This window comes from Lithobates pipiens, unplaced genomic scaffold, assembly GCF_037356315.1.
Source record: "Lithobates pipiens isolate NorthernLeopardFrog02 unplaced genomic scaffold, aLitPip1_a1.2 Scaffold_19, whole genome shotgun sequence".
NCBI classification, from domain to species: Eukaryota; Metazoa; Chordata; class Amphibia; order Anura; family Ranidae; genus Lithobates; species Lithobates pipiens.
Genome location: NW_027507764.1, coordinates 241,757,567 through 241,777,100, shown reverse-complemented (window position 1 = coordinate 241,777,100; position 19,534 = coordinate 241,757,567). Strand labels below are relative to the sequence as shown.

At 43.9% G+C, this 19,534-nt stretch overlaps 1 protein-coding gene across 2 annotated transcripts in view; it reads right to left on the bottom strand.

Moving 5' to 3' along the window:
• Nucleotides 1-19,534, bottom strand: part of CLPTM1L (CLPTM1 like) — a 164,241-nt gene that overhangs the window by 59,502 nt on the left and 85,205 nt on the right. For both annotated transcript variants that reach the window (XM_077491849.1, XM_077491850.1), the window contains one exon: nucleotides 7,566-7,650. In XM_077491849.1, the coding sequence (XP_077347975.1) occupies nucleotides 7,566-7,650 (85 nt within the window). The remainder of the gene's footprint in view (nucleotides 1-7,565; nucleotides 7,651-19,534) is intronic.

The window sequence follows — 19,534 nt, the reverse complement described above, 5'->3', positions numbered from 1 at the left end:
TTACCTATTATACTAAAGTTTTATGACCCCCTCTGTGACTAGCATTCCCCCACCCCCCTTTCCATTCTACAGCTCTCCCTCGGTCTCATCTCACTAACTCTGCTGCTATCTTTAGGATTTGTATGCGTTTCTCTCTCTTTTTTCCTTCCTCTCCTTTCCCTCAGAGACATGCCTTTTTTGTTTTTTAACATTCTGCTTAAAAATGTGTGAATCAGTACTGCTTTGACCTTGAAGAAGGGGACATACCCCGAAAGCTTATCCTGAAAAATTGTATGTGCAAATAAATAAAAAAAGTATCACGGACAGTACTCAATTTTCTCTGTCACAATTGTACTAATCAGCTAAAATCACATCAAGTATATATTTATCTACAAAGAAAATCCGTGATTTTTTTTGTGAGCTGCATCTCCTGAAGGCATATTATAGACGATTGGTATTTTGCTATGATTTTTACTTCCCAAGTGATTTCCACTTAATAGGCTTGTAGCCTCATACATCCCACGAGAGGAATTTAAGGTTAGGGGATGTTCCTATAGGACAGGAACCATAGAGAGCAATGCAGAAACACAGAACAGGGGGTAGGGGGTTATGTGTCCTGTACAGTTCTAAAAGACATTGAATTTGGAGAGGTGTCAAAATTATTTTTATCTGAATTGTAAAGTACAGGACACAGGCTGGACATTCATAGACCCTGGGATGTCCCCAAGCAATGAAATAGAGGGTGGGACAATAAGGCAAAACAGAACACTGCCAACAGGCCCAATAAAACAAGCACACAAAAGGTCAAACGACCAAACTCAGAGTACAGCTGAAAAAACCTTGCAACCAAAGCTGCATAAACTGCGACCTGGACAGCCACCTAGTAAAACTTGGAGAAGATATGAATTGACCAGGTGGCAGCCTTGCAAAATTGGGCAACAGATGCTTAATGTCAGAAAGCCAGGAAATCCCAATCCACCGAGTGGAGTGAGAAAATAAAAGGTACTCTTTGAGAGCATAAGCCCTCACAATGAGTGGTCTTATCCACCTAAAAACAGCGGACATAAAAGAAAGTTTGCTTTAAGAGACACTGTCGGCAATACAAAGAGAATCCATTTTCAGGCTAGAGGCTGTGGCTGTCAGCTAAACCCTGACTGTGTTACCACATACAGACAGAGGAGAGCAAATTATTTTGGGTGCTATGAAGCAGCGTACAAAGAAGGAAAGACAATATCCTCATTGAGGTGGGAGGTTGATACTACCTTGGATACAAAGGAGGGTCTTGGATGCAAGACCACTTTATCCTTGTGAAGAATCAGGACAGGCTCTTCACAAGAGAGACGCTAACTCAGAAACATATCTGACAGAGGCGATAGGCCATTTTTCAGAAGAGATCACCCAAGGGGAGTTATCGAATAAGTTCAAAGGGTGATTTCTGCAGGGCAGAGAGAATGAAGCTGAAATCCCAATGAAGCATAAGGTACTATGAAGGGGGTTTGATCCACGAGACACGATCAATAAAGAATCTAATAAGAGAAAGCAAAGCCAAACATTTCTGGAATAGAAAGGATGTCAAAACGTGTCACTTAAGTGTACTTAAAGTGGTTGTAAAGTCACTTATCACAAATCATGGAATCCCTTTTTGTTAAAGCAAGATTTACTTTGCAGCTAAATACCTTATTTTACAGTGCCACTGTGTGGTCACATGACTTCCCTGGGGTCTCCTTCCCTGATCAAAGGACTACAGAGGGAGGGGCTGAGATTCCCCTCGGACGTCAGCCAGGTGGCCACGGAACCACAAAGCGCGTGGTAAAATAAGGTATTTAGCTGCATATCTTGCTGTAACAGAGGGGATTCCAGGATTTGTGATTCATGACTTTACAGCCACAACAGAATAGTGGCGGGAGGGGCAAGGAGTAGATGGCTCACACACGCAGACTACTGAGCTAAAAGACAGGGAGGGAGAGACTGTGGGATGACAGAGGCAGGGTCAACCAGATTTTTTACAGCATAGAGAGAGGGACAAATTATACTGCAGAAACACTATGCTCTTTACCACGCTTTGAAGAAACAGGAGCTTTTTTCTTTTAGGGTTACAAAAAGACCAAATTCTGTTCAGATCCAGATTGTAGAAAGGCCAGGTCAAGAATCTCTGGGGTTGAAAAGCATGTGCTCACACCAGGCAACAGGAGTGAATGACAGTCAGCAATACCCCTGTATTTCAAGACCTGGGTTTCAACAGCTATGATGCTAAAGCCTCTGACTGAGAAGCACGCTGGAACAGAGGACAGCAGGTCTGGCCTTTTTGTAAGAGGCCAGGGAAGGTCTCCAAAAGCACTGATTAGGTCTGCAATGAGAACCACTGAATTCTTCTATTCCTTTTGGGGAGCAGTTGAGGAAGAATCTGCACTAGAGAAAAGGCATACAATCACCAGACATCTGACTGGGCATCCAGTGCTAGGGGATCATTGGTCCTGGCCACAAAGTAGCTATGTCCACATCTGGAGCTCCCTATTTCTGATAAAAGCAATTGAAGACAAAGACTATTTGCCTGTGTACAGGCAGTGACAGCTGAAGAAACCTGTCTGCCAACTGTCCACTCCTGAAATAGGAACAGCAGAGATTGCTAAACAGTGGTTTCCCACTTACTTTCCTTAGGGCTGTCCGTTTTTTACTCTGAGTTCTAAGATGTTGATAGGGAGCTTTGCTTCCCTTGGGGGCAAGGTTCCCTGAATCATAAAGGTACCCCCCCTCAGCCTATGAGACTGACATCTATTGTTACCACCCTCCAGGAGAATGGAAGAAATTACTAAATTGGAAATCCACCAAGCTAGGGAGTTACTAGCTGACTGAAAAGAGAAATATGAAGGCGTGTATTTGTTGCAGGCCAACAGAATGTTATGTTAAGGAGGCTTTAAGTGGAACTTGGCAGCATTGTACGAGGCCACCATAAGGCCCAGTACCCTCATGGAGAATCTTACCGAGTGCTGTCTTTTTGATCTTGAGGTCTGAGCGTGTGAATTTAGGATTTTAGTCAAGTTTGTTTGCTGGAAGGAATTTTTTTTTCCATGAGCTGTGCTCAGAATGAGGCCTACGTATTCTAGGTGAAAGGGGGCTGGAGGACAAACCTTTTAAAGTCAATTACCCAATCAAAGCCCTGAAGAATCTAGATCAGTGTTTCATCTCTTTAATGTCAAGGCACCCTTTAAAAATTAGACCTAATCTCAAGGCACCCCATTTTAAAAATGTAAAAAATTATACTTTTACATATCCAAAGTTAAAGGTGATTTATCGTTTCAAAGCAAATAAACCTTTGCACACTAATACTGACTAGCATCCCAATGTGTCTCTTCTGGCTCAGTTTCCTCCTTAACTGCCAGAAGTCCTCCTTAACCGATGATATAATAGCTTGTTTAGACACTGGAAGGTTGTACTGGTGGCACAATGAAAACATGTGGCTTTGTGGAATTAAAAGGCAGGCTTGATCCACCCACTTGCTTGTATAAATGTTTGAGAAATTTTAAAGGCATTTTGCCAAGTCACCCTGGTTCAAAAAGGCTGATCTAGTAATTTGGATATTGGCAGATAGTTTAAAAGGGAGATGTATCCTTCAGAAACAGGTTGTCTAGATGCTCCAAGTTCATACGAGGGTGAACAGAGGTTCAAGCACTTTTGTGGCTACTCTGGGGGAAAGGATAGGCCGAATAGCAGTACTACAAATTGGAAGCAATAAACACTGGGAAGCGCGAACGAGGTGGATAAATGATTATTATTCAGGATTTATATAGCGCCAACAGTTTATGCTTATGGGAATTTATGGAAATATGTAGGTAGGCATTTTGAATGTCTATTGATACCAGATTTTTTCCTTGTTTCAAAGATGCAATTGGATGCTGTGATCAAGGCAGTTGTGCCAAAACGTTAGCTCCTTGTACCGTTTTATGTGTACCTAATAAACCATTTACTATTGGCCTTTTATTGAAAGATGGAATTGCTGGCCCTGCGAATTCCATATAAAACTTTGGAACACAAAAAGGGTCTTGGTCAGGGATTTTAGGTCCAAAATAGGACAAATATCCCTGACTGTGTTTTGCTATAGTGAACAAGTTTGAATAGAATCTTTTTAACCTGTCTTTCAGAGGAACTGGAATGACAACACTCTGGCAAAAAGAATGGTGCAGGGCAGTGTGCAAATATGACTGTCTTGGACAGATTTTGGCAAGTTTGAGAGAAAAAAAAATGGTGAGGAAGTTCAAGAAACTTTATTTTGTACCCTTTAGAAACCACTGTGTGGGATGTCCAGGAATGCACACTAACAGGTTTTGGAGTTGACATAATGGAGCTGGAGTTCCAAGTATTTTGCCAAAAGAAAGGACTGACTTTTGCCTTTGAACAGTAAGGCTGGGGAGAGCAATGTGCTCTTTATTTAGAGGAGGTAGAAGCTCCCATGGAGTGGGGTTCAGTTATCTTCTGCTGAGGACAAAACTTTTCCAACAATACCCCGTTGCAGGGCTGGACCTGCAAGAGCAAAGAGCCTTTAAGAGCCTCTCAAATTTTATCTGTATAATCCTCATGAACACTGGTTTCTTGTAAACACTGTTTATCCTGACAGGAGAAAATCAGCGTTATAAACTCACCTAAGCTGCATTTTTTTGAAACAGTCTAGAGGAGTTTAACAGAGTTTGGGAGTTTATTTCATTGGCCAGAATTTTAATTTATTCCGACCATTGAAATAAATGCTGACATGCTAAAGTTTTTGAGCATTTTTGGGCGATTTTTGTGGTCAGAATTCCCACTCCTGAACATGATTTTAGAGTGTTCAGAAAATGGTCTATAAACTCCCTGTGGAAAAACTGCTAAAAACGTCCATGTGCGCATGAACACATAGGCTAACATAGAGGGAAGTTTAAGGGCAGAAAAAAAAGTTTAACAGCAGCAGTCTGCATGAGGCCTAAATGAAGAATTATCTATAATAAAAGTAAGATTTATTTAAGGCTGAGACAGCAGGGTCTACTACTGGAACAGTCCACTATTTTGAGAATTAATTTTCAACGGATATAGCTCAGCAATGAGTCTGGGAGGAAATAAACATTTTCCAAAGTACCCCAATAATTAAATTGTCTATTTTATTTGTTTATGAATGGAAAATGTATTTTCAGACTATGCAGATCTCTTAGAACCTAGAGCGGCGTGAAGAGACATAGGAGAATCAAGTGAAACTATGGCGAGGTTTTCGCTTACAACAGAAGTAAGCATGTCTACATTGGCAAGCATTTTCCATGAAGCCACAGTATCAGGTGTATATGAGCCTGGGGGTGGTAAATCTTCCGCAGCCTTCCCTAGTACTGTCTCCTATACCTTTAATTCTCCTCAGTTTCCACTGCTCCTAAAAGAAGGTATATCCACTTCTCACTCAGGAACAGAAAATGAGGATTAAAAAGAAGCCTGGTGCTTTTGGAGTTGACAGTTGTTGCCATTGTTGCAGATAAATATGTCTTGATCAGATAGGTCCCTTATTGCATGCCTAAAATAAAGCTACAATCACGGGAACATTGTCCTTAGTCATTCAAGCAGTGGACTGAATGTTCTGCAACCCTTCGGTAGAGTGAGTGTTCATCTGAATTTTTGCCACGGTTACCCTGTGCCTGGTTTTAGCCACTGCTATCATTAAGGGTGCTCCCCTATGGGGTACTCATAAAATAGAGTGTGAAAATGGGGTAAGCCTGTCCGTAGAAGGATACACAGTAACCCAAGTGTCAACTGTCCTGTATCAGGCTTCATGGCAAAAGAGTGGCAAGAAAAGCCCGAGTACCTTATAGGGGCTCTGGGAGGAAGTGGTGGTAATATGCATCCAATGGTGTTAAGTAACACGTATTCATCCACCGGAGACTACGTTTGAAAGTTTTTACACCCGATAGTTTCACACAGATACTAAAACTAATTAAGGGACAATTACCGTATTTATTGGAGTATAACACAAACCCCAAGTTTAGGAGGGAATTTAAAAGAAAAAACTTTTAGGAGGGAAGTTTAAGGAAAAAAAAAAAAAAAAAAAAAAAAAAACTTACATTTAAATGCCCATCAATGCAACCTTATCAGTGTCATTTGCAGCCTTGTCAGTCATTTGCCATTTAAAAATGGAGCCGGTAGTTCTCGGCCGTTCTCGCCGGGCCACACTCGGCTGCTTTCAGCTTTCCGAAAGTTGCCGAGAACGGGCGAAGATAGCCACGAATGGCCAAAAATACACGGAAGCCGCAGATAGCCCAGAAAGCCCTAGCAACAGCAGGGGATCGGCGTATAACACGCACCCCCGATTTCCCCCTCATTTTAGGGGGAAAAAAAGAGCGTGTTATACGCCGATAAATACGGTAACTAAATTACTTTTACTTTTTTGTTAGTTATCAGTCTGACTAATAATCAGTTGCAAAAAATAAAACCTGCAGAGGTGATCAAATACCACCAAAAGAAAGCTCTACAAGCATTTTATTTGGGTACAGCGTCGCACAACTGTGCAATTGTCAATTAAAGTAATGCAGTGCTGTATCGTAAAAAATAGACTGTTGATGAAGGGGGTTAAATCTTCCGCAGGGCAAGTGGTTAACCAGTTAAAACTCTGGTCTTTGTTTATTGCTCCTGCAGTGATCTCCCTGCTGCAACTAGAAGACAGGTGTCAGTCAAAGCACCAAAACATTAATTGCACCTATTTCAATAGTGTATACTTTGCCTCTCTCAAACACCAAATGTAATTTCTCTCTCCCGTTTAGTTTCTTTGCTATCAGCATGGGCCACTTCTAACACCAAGAGCTAAAATTAAAGCGGGGTTCCACCCTAAAGTGGAACTTCCGCTGATCGGAACCCTCCCCCCTCCGGTGTCACAATTGGCACCTTTCAGGGGGGAGGGGGGGGGTGGAGATACCCGTCAAAGACAGGTATTTACACCCACTTCCGGGCATAGACTCCCGTGGGAGTCTATGCCTCTTCCTGTCCTGCAGCGCTGTCTGCTGGGACACACACGGGTCCCAGAGAGAGCACGGACAATTCCTATTGCGCTGCGCGACTCGCGCATGCGCAGTAGGGAACCGGGAAGTGAAGCCAATTCGCTTCACTTCCCGATTCCCTCACCTAGAATGGTGGCGGCAGCAGCCGAGAGATCGATCGGCCTCGGCATCGCTGGACCCCGGGACAGGTGAGTGTCCATTTATTAAAAGTCAGCAGCTGTAGTATTTATAGCTGCTGGCTTTTAATATTTTTTTCCCCAGTACAGTCCCGCTTTAAGTAAGGGGAGGGAGTTCCCAGCACTTGATTGACAGTCCCAGCTCTTGTACACTGTAACTACTGCAGCCCCACTCCCTCTGCTTTGAGAGTGTCAAAAATCTTTTAGCTTTGATTTTTACAAATATGTACAGGACAAACCGCTGCAAATAAACAAGTACAACTTATGTAGGAGGATTTGTTTCATCTCTGTGCATCACCTGAGACTAGTTACTTAACTGGGTATAGGTAAAAGGTTTAAAATCACTAAGTAGCAAAAGCTTTGGCATATACTTTACATATGCATTGACAACGGAATCTGTAAAACAGCATACCTGCTTTTGTTGACATCCCAACCATATTTTTCTTCTTCTTCCAAAAGCTGATGTCATTTTTAAATGCAAGAAAATCAAACAGGAGCTGCAAATGGAAAACATTACAGGTGTCAAAAGTGAATTAAACAGTAGACTTTATCATACCTTTTTTAAAATACACTTCAATTTGTCCATGAATGCATGTTGTACCAGACTTAAGATTGTATGTAAAAAGAAAAGAAAAAAAAAAAAATTACGGTTGGTTCAGGGGGCTGGTATCCCAGTGAAGAAAATGGAGTTGGGACAGATGCTAAATGGGACTGGTACTGTCACAACGCTCCTTCATGTCTCACGGTAGGAAGACGCATTGTGATTCTTACGAATCCTCTAGGGCAGTGATGGCGAACCTTGGCACCCCAGATGTTTTGGAACTACATTTCCCATGATGCTGATGCACTCTGCAGTGTAGTTAAGCATCATGGGAAATGTAGTTCCAAAACATCTGGGGTGCCAAGGTTCGCCATCACTGCTCTAGGGGATGTCAACCTAGTCACGTTCAGGGTTCTGTTTGCCGATGCAAATCATCTGCATTGGCGTTCTGTTTCCCTGGACCATATTGAACTGCAAAGCTGAACGGCTGCAGTGTCAAGCTCCACCGCAGCAGCCGTCCGTTATCTCCCAATTTAGCCAAACCAATGGATTGTGATCTGTAAGGACGGTAAAGAATCTGCCATAGAGATAGGTTTGAAACTTCCGTAAAGCCAAGCATTCTTTTTCTACCGTAGCATAGGCACCTTTGATGAGGTAAAAGCTTATGGCTGATATAAGCCACCGCATGGTCATTCCAGTCTGCTCCAACTTGACTCAGAACTGCTCCGAACACAAACATGGATGCATCCCTATGGATGGGTCAGATGTGGCCAATACCGGTGTCTGGATCAGCAATTGTGTGAGTTTTTGGAAAGATGCCTAATGCCCCGTACACACGAGCGGACTTTTCGACATCCAAACTCCGACGGACTGAGTCCGGCGGACTATCCGATCGTGTGTGGGCTGCAACGGACTTTAGCGAAGCTAAAGTCTGACGGACTTTAGAAATGAAGCATGCTTTAAATTTTCCCGACGGAACTCCGCCGGACCCGGTCCCCTTTGAAAAATCCGCTCGTGTGTGTGCTACTCCGACGGACTAAAACCGACGCTAGGGCAGCTATTGGCTACTTTCTATGAACTTCCTACGTCGAATCCAGTCGTACGTCATCACGTTCGACTCCGTCGGAGTTTGGTGTGATGGTGTGTGGTCAAGTCCGTTCGGTCGAAAAGTCCGCCAGAACTCCATCGGAACTCCAGCGGAACACCGGCGGAACTCCTTTGGAGGTCTGTCAGACTTAATTCCTCTCGTGTGTACGGGGCATTACACTCCAGGGACCACAGGACTTGTCGGGGAATTCCCTTACAAAGTCAGGTCAGTCAGGGGCTTGGCAATGGCGCTATAAAAAGGGACAATAGTACCTATTACCCAGAAAGGCTAGCACTTCAGTCTTAGTACGTGGTGTGGGCCATGGCATGACCCTAAACTGGAACAGGCCAAAAGGAGTGATAAATACAGACTTAAGGTTGGCCTCTGGTTTGAGGGGGATTTGCCAATAGGCCTTGCAAAGATGAATAGTAGCGAAGCAGCATCCCTGTGCAATTTTGTCTAAGAGTTCGTCCAAATGCGGCATGGGAAAGGCATCAGTCACAGTCCATACAGAATCTGGTAGTGCCATCTTTCTTGGGGACTAAAACACCTGGAGAGGCCCAAGGGGTTTCGGAAGGCTCTATGACCAAGATCCAACATATCCCATATTTCTTTTCGCATCCCCTCTCGTACAGCATCTGGGATGCAATATGTCATTTGCCTCAATGGGGCTTGTCCAGGCGTGTCGACCCAATATATGGCTACTAAAGTATAGGCCTGGATGGGATGAGAACATCTCGGTGTTCACGGAGCAGCTGCTGGGCCTGTTCATGGAGTTGCAGGCCAACACTTCTAACCGCTATGCAACTATCCCTGGTTCGGACTTAATCTCCGGGGTAGTCACAGGAATAGAAGATTCTCTACCTCCTCCATCTCCGAGGAGCATATGGCGGCAACTACTTTCACTCTTTCCCAATACGGTTTCAACATGTTCCCATGAAAAGGTTCTTTTGATCTTTCATCTGATCATTGAGCGACTACATAGGTGGTATCGCAGAGCTGTTCTACAATCTTATAAGGTCCTTGCCATGAGGCCTAGAGCTTGTTCTGCTTAAATCGGTTTCAGCGCTCTAGGCTAAAATTACAATCTCTCTAGCTGACCGATTATGCCACCTTTTCTGCTTCCCTTGGGCTGCTTGCAGATTTACTGCCACCATGCGGGAAAATCTCTGGTCAGTCTTGTAATTCCAGAACGTAAGCCACTATAGAGGTTCCTTCCTCACCCAAGGTACCCTCCCAGTGCTCTTGAAGTCTAGGGGTGCCCGTACCTTCCTACCATTAAGCAGCTCGAAGGGAGAAAAAAACCTTTAGTCTTCTGGGATACCTCCCAGTATGCAAAAAGTAAATGGGGAAGGCGACTTTCCCGGTCCTTATCTGTCAAGGCAGACATTCAAAGCATCTGCTTCAGGGTGCTACTGAACCTATCACAAAGCCCCTTGGTTTGTGGGTGATACAGGGAGCCATAAAGGGGCTTAATCCCACACAACTCCCACAACCGTTGGGTAATTCTGACCGTGAACTTTAAAATGGATATGCAGAGTCTTGGCACACGCATAGAAGCTATTGAACAGACTGTAGACCAAACAGTCCTATGGGCGAACCAAAAACAGTTCATATTCAAACGCTACAGCAGGGATATGCAATTAGAAAACCACCGGCTGTTACAAAACTACCAGTTCCATCATGCCTCTGCCTCTGGGTGTCATGCTTGTGCCTGTCAGGTTCTTGCTATGCCTCATGGGACTTGTAGTTCTGCCACAGCTGGAGGTCCAATAATTGCATATCCCTGCACTACAGGAACAACTGGACACAGCCTCGTCTAAGATTGAGGACCTAGAGAATAGAAGCCAATGTTATAATTTTTGTATCAGGGGTCTTCCTCCATCGATTCTTCATGTCCAAGGGTCAGTTAAGTCCCTTATTAAGGATCTCATTCCGGATATCTCATACCACAGATCGGAGCTGGATAGAGCTCACATAGCTCTCCAACCCCCTCGCCAGGATGGTCTCCCCTAAAACCCCTCCCAGGGGCATTATCCCAAAAATATGTGAAATACTAGTGGTCTTTCCCATTCCCTATGCAGTTTCACTTTCAGAAAAAAAATACAGCTTTGCTCCTTTCTAAATGGGTGAACGCCTACTGCTACAATCATCTCCCAAAAATCATCATCATCTTCTGCTAATCGCCAAAACTCCTCCAAGGGACCCCCTCCGATTAACCCCCTTACCCGTGGCATAAGCAGAAATAAAGAAGACATCAGAACTCCAACCCCACTGATGGTGAAATATTTCCCCGGATTTTCATCTGACCTGTGTTGGTCCACTTTTTGTTGTAAGTACACCTTCCCAAGTTACAGGTTTATGACTGTGTCCCCCTTTAATTTTACTATTTTGGGGGCAACATTAACAGTTTATTCCTTCCCTTAGGTATGGACTTGGTCACCTTGATTTACAGTTAAATAGATGCAATGTGGCCTTACTCCCCTTTCCAGGTTTTTGTCCCTTTGAAGGGTAGTGAGCTTTGCTCTATCTAAATTTCATTATGGGCATTTATGGGGGGGGGGGGGGGGTGTCACAGGATCCAGGTTTGGTTGGTTTCATGTTTGCCCCCACCTAGTGCTTTATGATCCAGCACCTTACATTTTGTTTGTTATTTTCCTTTGCTAAGTATTAGTTAGCTTTAACTTTGTGAGGATCGGTCCTGGGCCCTAAGATTTATTAGGCGTTTTAGATATATTTTTTGTTTTATCTCTTAATTTGTATAACCAAGGCTTAAAGGCTGGGGCTGTTTTTGTGCTACTTTACCCGATGAGACTCTAGGGCTACAGATCCCTTGGGAGACAGCAGGATAGTGGCCTGTAAATCAGGATGCATAGGTACTTTTTCTTTGTGTTGGCAGGACTAGGCACATCCTGTCCTCAAAGAACACAGAACAACTCCAGTTATAATCTCCTTTACAGCTCTTCTTTCTCGTCTTTCAGATATGTCTGCAGAGGCCTTCTCCTGAATGGTAGTGAATTTGAACCTACTTGGACTGGTTTCTCCGTGGACTCCTGGCAGGCTGGCTGGGTACGTATATACAAATTGATGGAGTATTACTCTAGTCAGCAGGGCGATACTCTTAGAGTGGCATCTGACAACACACAAGGCCTTAACTCTCCAATAAAGAGTTAAAAGGCATTTCAGCATTACCATTCCCAGGGTCTTGACGTCGTCCTGCTTCAGGAGACTCAAGTCCCTGGGAATTTTAATCCACTGTTTGTCCATCATGAATTTCCCACATTTTACGGAGGAGGGAAGGAGGAAGGAGGGGGAAGGAGGAAGGAGGAGGGAGGGAGGGGAAGGGGAAAGGAAGGAAGGAAGGAAGGAAGGAAGGAAGGAAGGAAGGAAGGAAGGAAGGAAGGAAGGAAGGAAAGAGAAGGAAGGAAGGAAGGAAAAGGAAGGAAGGAAAAGGAAGGAAGGAAGGAAGGAAAGAAAAGGAAGGAAGGAAAGAAAAGGAAGGAAGGAAGGAAAAGGAAGGAAGGAAAAGGAAGGAAGGAAAAGGAAGGAAGGAAGGAAGGAAGGAAGGAAGGAAGGAAGGAAGGAAGGAAGGAAAAGGAAGGAAGGAAAGGGAAGGAAGGTAGGGGGAGAGGAGGGAGGAGGAGAAAGGAGGAGGAGGAAGAGAAGGAGAAGTAAGAGAAGAAGAAGGAAGAAGAAAGAGAAGAGAAGAGAAGAGAAGAGAAAAGAGGAGAAGAGAAGAGAAGAAAAAGAAGAAATAAAAGGAAAGATTAAGGACTGGGAAGGTCGCTACATTCTGGCCAAAGGACATATTGATGGTTGCCTCTACCCTTTCATCTCATATTACGCCCCAAATAAGGGTCAGGCCAAATTTTTCTCAGATTTTAAAAACACTCTACCCACACTTTGAGGGCCGGTTAGTAATGGGTGGGGACTCGAATATTGCATTTGACCAGCTCTCAGAAAAAATGGAAACAGGGGCAACCCAGCTCAAAAGGCCCCCTAAGCAAAGCCTATGTATAGCCTGGCTTTTACACTCTCTGGGTCTGGTAGACATTTAAAGGGAGCTGAGGAAGTCCCCTTCCTCATGAGACTTGACACTTTCTTTCCACCTTAGACATCCGTATAGCATCACAGGCTTCCATCCGAGACATAGCTTGGTCTAACCAGTGACTAATTCTGTTGAAACTTATCAAGGCCCCCTCTCCATAGGGCCCACAATCCTGGAGACTTAATGCATCCCTTCGAAGCGACCAGGTTAGATGCACCACGTTATAGGAGGTGCTGTGGGAGTTCTTCCTGCTGAATGACATGGAAGACATCTCACTGGTCTCTTTATGGGGAGCACACAAAGCGGTGATCAGCGGATAACGTATTCAATTAGCTTCTCAATTAAAACGGGAGGGCCAGGTGGACATAGACCAGCTGGAAAAAGGAGTTTAATTCAATCAGCAAAACCCACAAATGAAACACCACTCCTGCTACATTAGATAAACTTGACACAGTTAGACCGACTCTGAACCTAGCCCTTACCTCAGCAGCAGAAAAAAATTTAAGATGGCAGAAAGCCTGTTTTTATACACAAAATAGGGTCGAAACACGCAACCAAACCGACTCCTAAATAATGTGCGATCTCCATTCCTAAAATTAGGTCTTTGAAGGGTGAAATTACTTAAAATGCCAATCCCATCATGGAAACTTTCCATTCTTTTTATTCCAAAGTGTACAGTAATGAGACCCCCAGAAGCCTCGATGCCTTCCTGGAGGGGATCCCCCTTCCACCTCTTAAAGACAGTCATCGCTCCCTTCTTGACTCCCTTATTTCGGACACCGAGCTATTGGATTTTATCAAGGGTCCGTAGAGGGCTAATCGCCACTGAACCTCCTTTTCGAAGTCAGGCACTTCTGACCGTACAGGGCACACCTGATAGTCTTCCATAAACTCTGCGATGAGTGCTGCTTTAGGTTTGTTACTGGTGATTCTGGCTCAAGCTTCCACCAGATATTTGAGGGACGTCCTTTTAAATTTGTTGTAGTAATGTACCATTCACTTAATCCCCTCAATCGATAGCAAGAGGTAGATACTGGTAGTGGTTTGGATGTGTTCACAGCAAGGAAGCACAACCGCTGCCACAAATGTGACGGACCCCCGGACTCCCTCCGTGTCCTATGTATGAGTGTCCTTGCCCGGTGCCAGGACAACAACCGATCCCGTAGCCCACCCAGTCACTGGTCAGGACTTAGTGTAGACTTTTATTGTAGAACAGACACAAACACACACACACACACACACACACACACACACACACGAGGCAAGGGTACATGCAAACATTTCAAATTTTATAAACAAAATCTAGGCACACAGGCAACTTTGTCAGTGGGAAGGACACTTGAGGAAACTGTCCAATGTTCAATGTACACACACACCTGATGTTTAACTGCGAATTACCCTTTATATGCCCCAGTAGCCACCAATTATGTGTTATTTTCGTTAACAGAATGAGTGACCAAACAATTTTTATAAGATATATATCAAAGCAATAGTTAGTCTTAAACTTTTTTTTTTTGTAATTTTTTATTCTTTCAATCTATAGGAGCCAGCATACACTGTTACGACTTCATTGAGACATTATAAAAACTGTATAGGTACCAACATACAGTGCCTTGAAAAAGTACTAGTACCCCTTAAATTTTTCCACATTTTGTCATGTTACAAACAAAAACGTAAATGTGTTTTATGGGGATTTTATGTGATAGACCAACACAAAGTGGCACATAATTGTGAAGTGGAAGGAAAAATAAGTGGTTTTCCATGATACCCCTAACTAAAATCTAGTGGAACCAATTAGTAAATAGAGTCCACTTGTGTGTAATTTAATCTCAGTATAAATACAGATTTTCTGTGAAGCCCTCAGAGGTTTGTTAGAGAACCTTAGCGAACAAACAGCATCATGAAGGCCAAGAAACACACCAAACAGGTCGGGGAATAACGTTTTGGAGAAGTTTAAAGTAGGGTTAGGTCATAAAATAATATTCCAAGCTTTCAACATCTCATGGAGCACTGTTCAATCCATCATTCGAAAATGGAAAGCGTATGGCACAACTGCAAAGCTACCAAAACATGGCCGTCCACCTAAACTGACAGGCTGGGCAAGGAGAGCATTAATCAGAGAAGCAGCCAAGAGGCCCACGGTAACTCTGGAGGAGCTGCAGAGATCCACAGCTCAGGTGGGAGATTCTGTCCACTGTACAACTATTAGAGCCCTTTCACACTGGGGCGTTGGTGGTAAAACGCCATTTTTTAGCAGCAGTTTACCATAGTTTTAGCTGCGTTTTTCGACCGCTAGCAGGGCACTTTTAAACCCTCGCTAGCAGCCGTAAAGGGGTTAAAAGCGCAGCTGGAGCGGTGCTTTGCCAGCGCTGCCCTTAGATTTCAATGGGCAGGGATGCTTTAGGAGCGGTGTATACATCGCTCCTAAAAACGCCTCAAAGATGCTGCTTGCAGGACTTTAGAATAAATAATACAAACGCCACACTATTTACATATTTGGAAAACCATTTATCATTTTCCTTCCACTTCACAATTATGTGCCACTTTGTGCTGGTCTATCATACCAACACAAAGTTGGGTGCAACATAAAATGTGGAACATTTCAAGGGGTATTAATACTTTAAGGCAAAATATTTATACATGTTGATCATATCCCCCTTAATCTTCTCTTCAAGAGAAAACAAATTCAGTTCCTCTGATCTATGCCCACAGCTGGGCTCCTTTTCAGTTTGTTTGCCCTTCTCTGCACCTATTCCAGTCTGTCCTCATCACTTAGTAAAATACAATGCCTTCTGGTTCACACTGTTGCAGCTTGGAAATGGCGCTACTTCAGCACAATTTCAGAGCCACGCATGAATTCGATTTGCACTGCCAATTTCATTGTAGCTTGCTACTTCATTTAACAGAAGTCTATGCAAGTAACAATAAAATCAGTAAAAAGTAGTGCAGGAACCCATTTCATAATTGTTGCGATATGAGTCGGGGCAATATGAACGGTTTCCTTGCCGGAAATGGGATGAGACTTGTTGTGCAATTCGGAACTGTTATATCGCATGACAAGTAGGACTGGTGTAAATGGGGGCTTAATCCAGCACTGTGAACATGCTTACAGAATTAGGGGAACACATTTATAACCATAACAATATGCAATGGCATCATCATTGTTGACTAAAGCTAGGAGAACTAAAGAAGAAGAAATTCAGAATCCATCAGTTCCTACAGTCACCCACCACATTAGTGTGTGTCATTACCATGATTTCATAAAGGAGAGGGTTGTTAAACTATACAAAATAAGTATGCTTGCAGAAATTGCATAGGTCACTGCGGTCACTCTTTTCGATAGAGGAAGTAGCTGAATTTACAGGAAGCTTAAAATCTGCTAAAAATAGAAGTACATCAGGGGACACAGAGCCATAGTAGTTACTGTGGGGTTATAGGTCACCTTCAGGTGATGGACACTGGCATGCCCTAAGACAAAAAGTGCACTCCCTATATAACACCTCCCACTACTGTCAGTTTTGTAGCAAAGCAATACACGTGTATAACAAGGGAGGGACCTCTGTGTCACCAGATGTATTTCAAAAAAATGATTTTACAGGTAAGCCGTTTAAAAATACAATTTTCTTTTGATATATCAGGGGACACAGAGCCATAGTAGTTACTATTATTATAATTATACAGGTTTTATATAGCGCAAACAGTTTTCAAATCGCTTTACAACATGAGGGCAGACATTACAGTTACATTACAATTTGGTACAAAAGGAATCAGAGGGCCCTGCTCGTTACAGCTTACAATCTAAAAAGGAAGGGTCAATTGATACAAAAGGTAATAGCTGTGGGAGGGATGAGCTGATGGAGGAAGTTAAACAGTGTTAGACGCAGGATAGGCTTCTTTGAAGAGAAGGGTTTTCAGGGATCGCCTAAAGATGGATAGATTAGGGGACAGTCGGGCAGATTGGGGTAGGGAGTTCCAAAGGATGGGAGAAGCTCAGGAGAAATCCTGGAGGCGAGCATGGGAGGAGTTGACAAGGGAGCTAGAGAGCAGGAGGTCTTGGGATGACCGAAGAGAGCGGCGTGGTTGGTATTTTGGGACTAGGTTAGTGATGTAACTAGGGGGAGAGTTATGAGTGGCTTTGTAAATTATAGTTAGTACTTTGAATTTTATTCATTGGGTGAGTGGAAGCCAGTGGAGGGATTGGCATAGAGGGTTGGAGGACACTGAATGGCTGGTAAGGTGGATGAGTCTGGTAACAGCATTCATTATGGACTGAAGAGGGGGTAGTCTATGTAAAGGTAATCCAATAAGGAGGGAGTTGCAGTAGTCGAGGCGAGAGATGACCAGGGAGTGAATTAGAAGCTTGGTGTTGTCAGTTAAAAAGGGGCGTATTCTGGAAATGTTGGAGGCTAAGGCGGTATGATTTGGACAGGGCTTGTATGTGGGCCTGAAAGGACAGTTCAGAGTCTAAGGTTACCCTTAGCACCCTGGCACGTGGGGACGGACTGATAGATGTGCCACTGATCTTGACAGAGAAGTCAGGTGAAGGAGCACGTGGGGGAGGGAATATTAAGAGCTCGGTTTTAGATAGATTAAGTTTGAGGAAGTGGTTTGACATCCAGGCTGATATGTCTGTTTGTAGATCAGTGATGCGGGAGGAGATTGATGGGATGAGCTGAGGGGCAGAGAGATAGATTTGGGTGTCATCAGCATATAAATGGTAGTGAAAGCCATGGGAGGCTCTCAGCTGACCCAGGGAGGACATGTAGATCGAGAATAGTAGAGGTCCAAGGACAGAACCTTGAGGGACCCCAACGGAAAGGCGAGTTGGATAAGAGGAAGTGGAGTTGTAAGTGACACTGAACGTACAATGAGATAGGTAAGATTAAAAAACAGAGAGTGCAGACATGGAGACCAAGCAAATTGAGTTTTTTGAGGAGGAGGAGGTGGTCAACTGTATCAAAGGCAGCAGAAAGGTCCAAGAGTAAGTGTATGGCATAATGACAGTTGGTTTTGGCTTTTAGTAAGTTGTTTGTGAGTTTTAGGAGGACAGTTTCTGTGGAGTGCTGTGGGCAAAATCCAGACTGAAAGGGATCAAGGTGGTTATTCTCAATGAGGTGGTCGCTCAGACGGTTGTAGACTTAAAGTTCAAGGAGTTTGTAGGCAAAAGGGAGTAAAGAGATGGGTCTTAAGTTGTTAAGATTGGTGGGGTCTGAGGCCTGTTTTAGAGGGTTGGGGAAAATGCCAGTAGAGAGTGAGAGGTTGAAGATAGGAGTTAAGGAGTATAGGACTGAGTCAGATGGTGACCGTAGTATTTGAGAAGGAACAGGGTACTATGTGGGATGTCCCATAGCAATGCCAACTGAAGGGAGGGAGACACAACAAAAGTAGGGCACCAAGAGACTAGAGGACTTATACTGCAGCCTGCAATACACTGCACCCAAAGGCAATATCCTCATGACCTTTTACATCTACTTGATAGAATCTGGTAAATGTATGGATTGAAGACCAAGTTGTGGCCTTGCAGATCTGAGCCATGAAGGCTTGGTGATACACTGCCCAAGAAGCACCAATGATAAGCACCTCTGATAAGGCCAACACCTGGCCCTTGATAGTGCTTCATTACTGATGCCATCTGTAGGAACTCAAGGATGCTATCTATGATATATACCAGGACATAAGCCTTCCAGACTCTATAATATGATTCTGGAGGCCAGCTTCCTAGCATTAACCAAGGTAGAAACTACTGAAGCGGACAGCCCACAGTCCTTTAGAATGTGGGTCAATAGCCAAACAGTTAAATTTAGCGTTTGTAAGGTAGGATGGAACACCAGACCTTGCGAGAGAAGGTCTGGCCACAGGGGCAGGGTCCAACCTCCATCCTTATGTATGATGTCGGCAAACCAAGATCTCCTGGGCCACCAGAATCACCTCCTTTCCCTCTTGCTTGTTCCTGCGTAGGAGACACGGAAGCAGAACGGGAGGGAATGCATAGATCAGTGAAAACTGATTCCATGGAAAGAACAAGGCATCTGTTCCATATGCCATCGGATTCCTTGTGCTTGCCACAAAGTTGTTGAACCTGGAAGCAAAAAGATCCACGTTCAGAACTCACCATTTTTGGCATATTGACGGAAAGACGTCGGGGTGAAGGGACCATTCTCCAGGGAACAATTGTTGGCGACTCAAATAGTCCGCCTGCCAATTCACCATCCCTGGAATGAAAACTGCTGATAAGCAAGGGATCTTCTTTTCTGCCCAAGACAGAATATGATTCACCTCTCTCTGGGCCGCACGACTTCTCGTGCCCCCTTAGTGATTGATATAAGCCACAGCTTCTACCATTGTCGGATTTGATCCTGACAGGATAATTCCGTAGTCTTGAAGTCTCCAATCGTTTAGGGCCAGGTGTACTGCCCAAATCCCTAGAATATTGAGGGGCAAGGTCAACTCTGATTTGGACCACTTCCCTTGGACAGACTCTTCTTCCAGGACTGCTCCCCAGCCAAAAAGGCTGGCATCTGTTACTACTTTCCAGGTAACCAGTAGAAAGGATTTTTCTTTTTGAAGATTTTTGGATATTAACCACAGATTGAGGTTCTGACGCACTTTGGGGGATAAACGCATGGGGAAGTCCAGAGTTTGGACCTTCTTGTTTCAAGATGACAGGATACTGTTTTGCAGAAGTCTTGAATGAAAGTGCGCATA